The 8109-nt window shown below is 40.0% G+C and overlaps 1 protein-coding gene across 5 annotated transcripts; it reads left to right on the top strand.

Moving 5' to 3' along the window:
• The first annotated feature begins 378 nt into the window (after nt 1–378).
• On the top strand, nt 379–7779 carry ro60 (Ro60, Y RNA binding protein). Of its 5 annotated transcripts, XR_013903024.1 has the most exons (10): nt 379–535; nt 1472–2060; nt 2299–2519; nt 4384–4530; nt 4623–4760; nt 4863–4979; nt 5250–5366; nt 5569–5766; nt 6053–6644; nt 6717–7779. XR_013903024.1 is itself a non-coding variant. In XM_026149720.2 (9 exons), the coding sequence occupies exons 1-9, from the start codon at nt 533–535 to the stop codon at nt 6203–6205; spliced, it is 1632 nt and encodes a 543-aa protein (XP_026005505.2). In that variant the 5' UTR covers nt 379–532; the 3' UTR covers nt 6206–7779. The 5 variants fall into 5 exon arrangements, 4 of the variants coding, with proteins under 4 accessions (XP_026005505.2, XP_026005502.2, XP_026005503.2 ...); XM_026149720.2 differs by having other exon boundaries at nt 5620–5766; nt 6053–7779; XM_026149717.2 differs by having other exon boundaries at nt 6053–7779.
• The last annotated feature ends 330 nt before the right edge of the window (nt 7780–8109 follow it).

The raw sequence follows: 8109 nt of genomic DNA, 5'->3' as shown, positions 1-8109 counted from the left end.
ACAGTTTTTATACCCATCCAATAACCATGGTGTATGTCACAGTTTGTGGCTGGAACCTGGAGCCTGGAGAACTATTCCTAAAGACATTAAAGAAAAAATTACAAGCTTGTAAAACAGAGTTCAGGCTGTGCTGAAAAATAAAGATGGTCATACCAAATATTGACTTTGAAGCTCAATAGAATAGTTTTTGCCTTTTACTGTACATGTGTATTCCCACCTATGTTTGCGCATGTTTCAATAAATCACTGCACTTATTTTCCGTTTTACTGGCAAAATATAGAAAAAAGAAAGGAGGCTCAAGTCTTTTTCAGTGGATTGTGAACCACTAAAAAAAGTGAATGTGAACGTACGGAGAGAAAGCGAGAGGACCCTGGGTGAACGTGCCTGTGTGATTTTACTCCATATCCCGGCATCCACCGCGGCACCGCCCTGTTATCTCATTGACGGTCAGCGGGGAGGCCTTTCCACATCTAGCTACATTAAAAAAAAACCAACAACAACCCAAAAAACTTGAGCACTGTGTACATACCTGATGGTAAGTGGATATCTATGTCATGTTATTTCAACTCGCAAACAGTATATGTGTTGAGTAAAACCAACACAGTTTTGTTAGGGTTAGCGTATGTTAGTAGCAAGCTGCTCATCCTGGACTAGCTGTATCAAAGTGCTTTCCGGTGTCCCAGCCAGAGCGGAGCTCAGATTGGGGAGTTGATAGTTTTGTGCTGACGGCTAACATTAATATCATTACTATGCAGCCAAGTCACGGCTGGGGAAACTGAGGAGACTTGGTCTGGCTATGAGTTGCTACATGATTGGTCATATTCCTAACTTTATTGTTAAATGATTAAAACCGCGTAACTTAATTCACCTTGCCCAGACCGCCCTCCTTTGCTAGCTTAACTAGTTAACTTAGCAAACGAATCTCTACCGGGAGTGTTAGCTAAGGCTGACTAGCTCATTCCGCAGCTAACTTAAAATGACGTGCAGGTAACTTCTCGTACCATCTCCTGTTAACAGACCAGCGTGTCTTCTCTGTCTTATGCGTATGATCGTCTTCTGTAATCGGCTTTAAGCTATTTCTGACAGCGCTCTGAGGCAATGAGTAAGTCATGTTTGCTTGCGAAGTTAACATTTTCATGCTTGCTGGCTGGCCTTGAACTCGAGAGGCTGTTGCAGGGACTCAAACATTTTAATGTGCATTTTAACAACGTAGCTGGATAATATATGTTCAAAGTAAGGTGTGCTAAGCGCCACCTTAGCAAACGCTGGGTGGTTTATTAACACTTGCGTAATCCTGTCAAATCCGAACCATGGTTTGATTAACACTGGGGACGCTTTACGTCCCATTAGTGTTGGTAGTTAGCTTTTATTTCATTTCCACTATACTATAAGATAAAATACCACAATCAAATTACAGTGCCATTTCATTATAAAGTTTACAATTGCTTCATTTTACTACAATCTGTTTCAGGACACCTCAAGTGTTTCAATGGAGCTATCAGGAAGTACCACTAGCAACCATACCCTGAACTCAACAGGTGGTGGTTCATGGGAGATCAGTGACAAGGCCAAGCTTTGTCGCTTCCTCTGCTATGGCTCAGAGGGAGCCTTGTACAGTACCAGAGAGAATGGTCACATCAGCGTGGAGAAGACTGGAGCCCTGCAGTCCATGCTGCAGGAGAAACAAGGCACTGAGGTGTTGGAGGAAATAAAAAGGTTCGCTCAGGATGGGCAAGCTGTCAGACTAGAGCCCTCCATTTTTGCCTTGGCTTTGTGCTCCCAAAACCCAGATGTGAACACCAAACAGGCAGCGTTCAAAGCCCTGAAGGATGTTTGTCGTGAGCCTGCCCATCTGTTTTCTTTCATCAAGTACAAGAAGGAATTAAAAGAGCACATGAAATGTGGGATATGGGGGCGTGCCCTGAGGAGAGCACTGTCTGACTGGTACAATGAGCAAGATGCCATGAGTCTAGCTGCTGCAGTGACCAAATGTAAGCAGAGAGAGGGCTGGTCACACCAGGATCTGCTCAGACTCTCCCACACTAAACCAGCTAGAGATGGTAAGTATAGAGACCCACGTCATTTAGCCTGCAAAATGTTATTAGTAATCAGTTGAATAAACGTCTGCAGTTATCCAACTTTCTTCTTTGGGGTTTTATTGGATGTTCTCTGTTCTGAGCATATATGTGCATATTTATAAACTCCCCATGCTGAATTTTAATCAGTACAGTGTAAGTTTTTATTTTGTTTCACTTTAGTCAGTGCTAACATGCAACGCCCATCTCTTTGTGTTTTCAGCTATTGCCTTGATCAGCAAATATGTAACAAAGGGGTGGAAAGAGGTCCAGGTTGCTCATGAAAACAAAGAGAACGCCGAAGAGGTTATCAGGGTGCTTTCATATCTTGAAGTGGTGGAAAAGGTAAAGCACAGTCGGGATGAAACTGAGGTCGTCACTTTAATAGAGGAACACAAGCTTGAGAGGGAACAGCTGCTGACCGAGCATCTGAAGTTTAAACAGGCGAGTCTGTTAAATCATTTTAACCTGGTTGCTGTTTATAACATAGACCGTAGTGATAATTGATGAGATGAATCAGTTTTTACACTTGGGATCTTATTAAGATTAGAAATGCACACGAAATAAGAAGATTTTCAGTGTTCTCAGCCCAAACTGGTGACTGACTCGGCTGAGAACACGTAAAGCAGCGCACACTCATAACCACAGTTTGACAAGTGGGGAAACTGCTCACACTGAGTGACTAGACCAGTGTCCAACGCAGAAAACCACGGGGAGATGACCACAAAAATGTTTAACAACAAATCTAATCACTTAAATCACTTTCACCCAGCTGAACATACGAAGCTAGAAAAGGCAAAGTGGCTAAAGGAATACAGAACTCAGAGAAGGTACAAGCTAGCAGCGTCTGTATGAGCAATCAAAGCTTAAAAATGATTATGAGGAAAATTATGAAGGCAAGTGAAAAACAGATAGGGCTTGTGAAGTTCAAAACAAACTGGGTAGTAATGAAAGCAACTCGTATAGTTTTGTTAAATAAATATATTGTACCTGCTGTTGTTTGGTAAAGTAAAATATGCCATGTAAAGGGGGGTGTACAGCAATTTATTTTCAGTTTAGTTTTTAATCTGTACCTCCTTCCAGTGGTGGCTGTAGAGCAGGTCACTGATCAGAAGGTTGGTGGTTCGATTCCTGGCTTCCCCTAGTCTATATGCCAAATATCCTTGGGCAAGATACTAACCCAAAATTGCTCTCCGATGCATCCATCAGAGTATGAATGTGTGTGAATGTTAGCTATAAAACACTTAGAAAGATGTGCTTGTGCGAATGTGTGTGAATGGGTGAATGCACAAGTTGTGTAAAGCGCTTTGAGTGCTCAGATGAGTAGAAAAGCGCTATATAAGAACCAGTCCAGTAGCAGCACAAATGATAGAAAAGTTTATTTTTTCAGTTCTCAGAAGCTTGTAATCAGCAAAAATCTCTCTCAGCAGTTCACACTAAAAAAAATAAGAAAATTGCATCTTTAATTCAAACAGAGCATTTAGAACAGGGGTGTCAAACATGAGGCTCGAGACCCTGGAAGAGCCTGGCAAAAAGTCCAATCCGGCCCACTGGATGTCTTTGACCCACTGGACTTCCACCTGTATTTTCATAAATTTTACAGCTTGTCCTGCTGATGAAGCCCTCCTACTCACAGTCTTACACACTACATCAGATTATTAAATGAACAGAAAAGTTCCTTTTTTCTTTTTGGGTTTTCAGTACTGATAAAAGAATTCCTGTTTTTTACAGTGTGTCCACAGTAAAATAAATAAAACAACAAAACTTTCTGCTTTATAATTACAGGACAGTCTGGTAAATGAGCTACCAGAATTTCTTTATCATGTAGTAAAACTGAGATGCCCTGTTGAAATTGCACCTCTTTATTTATATTGAAATATTGGAGGGATTAAATGTGCAGCTACACGTAGTTACACTGACAGAAAGGGGACTTTCCTAGATCTGGCCCACTTAGGATTAAAGTTCTGTTTATCTGGCCCCTGATATAAAATAAGTTAAACATCCCTGGTTTAAAAAGTAACTGCTTTCTTGTTTACTACCTAAACACCAAATATCATAAATGATCTTTACTATCTCACGTCCTGAACTGCTAGGACTTTTTTTTTTTTCTTTTCCAGTTTTTGGTGGTTGGGGTGAGCCCCTTGTAAGTTCCTGCTCACTGCGGAAAAGTGTTCCCTGGAGGGGGAAAAAATCAAAACATTTCTTATCTGTAAAACTGCAATGTTCAGGTAGACTGAAGCCTAATGTAAAGAATGTGGGAATGTATTTTTCTACATCTAACAGGATGTGTGGTGGTTGTTTTCTGCAGGTATGGAGCGCTTTGTTGAAGGAAATGCCTCTCCATTCGGTGGTAAAGATGTTAGGTAGGCTGACATCTGGCAAAGTTCTTGAACCTGGAAGCTCAGAAACACAGTTTTTATGTGACAGAATTCAAAGTGAGACGGCACTAAAACAGGTAAGGCTCACAACTTCTACCAGAAATGTTATTTTGTTTTTAATTATGCAGAGTTCAATATTTAGGAATTAAATGTCTCCTAAAATCACCAGGCAAAGATCCACCCTTTCAGTATACTTTTGGCTACAGAAAACTACAAAAAAGGCCATGGCTATCAGGGTAAACCGAAATGGGAAGCAGACCGCAACATCCTTAAAGCTATGGACTCTGCCTTTTACAAGAGCTTTATGGTATGTTGTTGTAATTTTCAAAACTTTCTCCAGTTGTTGCAGAAGATGTCAGCAGCAGTTCTTTAACGTGAATGTCCTGTTCTGCTGTAACTCTGTCCTCAGAATGTGGAGCCTGTGGGTAAATGCTTTGTTGTGGCAGTAGATATGAGCGGGTCACCGAGCAGCATTGTCCCAGGAACGTCGATCAGCACTGCTGCTGCTGCAGCCGCTATTGCCATGGTAAGACTGTACTACAGCCAGATGATGCTATCTGGTTAGTTGGAACAGCTGCATCTTCAAACAGGGCTCAGGCTGCCCCATCTTTAGAGAGATCCTGGGTGATGGCATGGGACTGTTGACGCATACTGTGAATTCCCTGAAAATTCCTTTCTCAGTATGTTAGCGCATAGGCCCTAACAGTGGTGTACTGTGTGTGAATGTGCATGCAGGATAAAGGCATTTTAGTCAGGGTAACTAAATGGCTTTCTTTTGACCTTGGCTTTGACACAGATTTTTGCAAGGACGGAGGCTGACACACATGTGCTTGTCTACTCTGAAGAGGCTATGGTACCATTCTCTATTTCTGCTGATATGACTCTCAAAGAAGCAACCGATGAACTGGTTAAGGTAAGGCTTTACAGAACATTAAAGGTGACGAGATAATACGAGCGACTGAACAGTTCCTTTCAGGAATATACAATACAATATTTGTTGCAGACGAGCAACTAGAGGCATTTTTTTTCTTCTTCTTCTTCCACCTTCACATCAAAGTACTGCAAAGCAGTGCTGGTTAGCTCAACTACCATCTGTTTATTGTCCTCTCACATAGAGCACGAGAGAAAGGGGTGCACAGCCATCAGGTAGTGCCTTTATGTTGCAGTTCCAGAGTGAGAGCAGAGACTGCACCGTTCCCATTCAATGGGCCACGGAGAACAGGAAAGCTGTAGATGTGTTCGTCACTTTGAGCAACAACCCACTGTGGACGCTTACTGCCAGCCTGGTGGAGTCTCTGAAGAAGCACAGAGAAGTATGTTTGTTTTTTCACATCTGGGGTTGAATTAAATAATGGCCTTGTGTGGTAAAGATTGTTTTTGAACATATACAATACCAAGCAAAGATTAACGGGATGGGGTTGTTGTGCTATTTTTATTCACATTGTTCCATAGATGGCTGATAGGGCACAGTTAATTTTACAGCATTAAAAGTTCTCCTTTAAACTCCTTTATCTAAAAGGTTACTTAAAATATGTACTAAGTGACGATGACAAATGTAACATTTTTACAATAAACATGGTTTGTGTATATTCTCAACAGACATCAGGAGCTAATTCGAAGCTGGTGATGTGTAACCTGACTAACATTGGAATTGCCATCCCAGACACAGAAGACCGGGGTTTGCTGACCATCTCTGGCTTCGACCTTGGAGCTTTTAGTGTCATTCGTAATTTGGCCCAAGATCTGATCTGATAAGATTTCTGGGACTTTTCTTGAGAAATGTAATGAGTGTAGAATATGAAGGCAAAGAGTGGACCAATGAGGCTCATTTAGCATGTAGAGTGTCCCAAAACAGCACTAATCCAAAAGATGCTGACAATTTCAATTCCAGTTTTTCTTTGTTTTCTCTTGCTCACCATTCAGTCGACAAAGTGTCCAGCAGGCTGGACAACACTTTGGAAATGTAAAATGCATCTATATTTCGTGAAAATTGAATAGCAAGTGATTAAGACATGGTATGTGTTAATGTTTTTAAGAGTCTCTATATGATCAGCTGTTCAGTACTTTGGTGGATTTTGATGGATCGTGATTTAAGTGGGGGAAAAATGAACCAATTCAACATTTGTAGCAAGAGGTTGGCAGGTTAAGGGGAACACTGCAAGAGTCAGTCATAGGGTGTTTGCAGATGTAGGTTTACTTCGGGGGGATTACCTGTAGTTTTCAACATGCATGCAGCAACATGCAGTTAGCAGGTTTGATGTAGAGATACTTAACATCAATGAAAGAGAAACCTGACACAAAGCACACAAAGTCAATGGTAAAACTTGGAGTTGCTTTTTATTGTGTTAATTTCACAGATTTCTTAGATCAGAAAAGTTTTTTCAAGTATTAACATCTTGTATTCCTTTTACACAGTCTTTGCTTTAGCTTAGCCACAAATTTTAGTTGTTCTAACATTTGTTTGACCCTAAGCCCAGTTTATTGTTTTAAAGCTGAGTTTTCTGTTTTCTTCTCGTGAGGTTATACTTTAAAAGAAATGTGGTGACACTTTTTATAAAGTAAATTTGGATTCAGTTTTAACAACACACTAATGCCAATGTTTGGGGGTTTTTTTGTTTTTTTTTTTGAAAAGTTTGTGTTTCAGTCTGAATTCTATGCATCAGAATTTACATTTTACTGTAATAAAGTATCTGGAAAGGACCAATCATAGCTCTCTGATACCCGTTACCTTATCTTTAATGTGACATTGTTCGTTCTGAAAACTGCTACCTTTCCAGAAAACTTGATATGAATGAATTATTGTGAAAATTATTTGAATGTACTTTTATAAAACCTGTAATGGTCAATTTAAAAAAACGTTTTATATTTCTCCAGACACAGAATAAACGTGCACAGCTTAGAGAGTTTTAGAGACAGGGCCTGTTAATTTTTGAGGAAATGTAAACAAATGATTACAGTGGTGCTTTTCGTTTTAGTCAACAGTAATAATTACTGAGAATATTCAGTAAGCTTTACTTATCACGGTGTCATTTAGTCTTCATAGAATTAAAAGAAAAATACACACTGACCATGTAACTGTGAAGGATGTTTGTCCCAACATGCTGATCTTTTCATTTTTAATTTTAAAGCAACATCCACAGTCTTTTTGGTCAACATATAAAATATTTATAACATGACTGTTGACACAGCGTTTTAGGAGATGGACATGAGATTTGGTCGTTCTCAAGTGTTTCACAACCATTCTGTTGTATCTGTCCTGCTTAACATGTACCTACTGTAGCGGCGATGTAAAGCCCTTCCTAATAAACAACTTGCTGCTCTGGAAATGCGCTTTCATTTTACCAATAACTGCCTGAGTTGTTGAACTGATACATGTGATCAAAGTAAAGTTTACAGTTTAACCTCCTAAGACCCCGAACTCTTCCACGGCATGCATCTTTCATATTTGGGCATATTGGGGCCCAATGAATGTAAAAACAAAGAATTACCAGATTTTTTTTTTTTTTTTTTTAACAAAAATAAGAGCCACATATGAGGATATTCATTAAAATTTCGATAGAACAGTAGCAGTATTATGTCCTTGTAAGTGGATATCAGGCCCTTGTAGAGCAAAATTGAATATTTTGGTCTAAATACCCCAAAATGTGCCGTCCACA

The sequence above is a fragment of the Astatotilapia calliptera genome, chromosome 18, assembly GCF_964374335.1.
Source record: "Astatotilapia calliptera chromosome 18, fAstCal68.1, whole genome shotgun sequence".
NCBI classification, from domain to species: domain Eukaryota; kingdom Metazoa; phylum Chordata; class Actinopteri; order Cichliformes; family Cichlidae; genus Astatotilapia; species Astatotilapia calliptera.
This window is presented reverse-complemented; position numbering and strand designations above follow the sequence as displayed.

Excerpts from the sequence above, each read along its gene's own strand:
- ro60 (XM_026149717.2), top strand. Across the intron at positions 2,061-2,298 it reads CACTAAACCAGCTAGAGATG|CTATTGCCTTGATCAGCAAA; the intron begins GTAAGTATAGAG and ends TTGTGTTTTCAG. Across the intron at positions 4,531-4,622 it reads GTGAGACGGCACTAAAACAG|GCAAAGATCCACCCTTTCAG; the intron begins GTAAGGCTCACA and ends TAAAATCACCAG.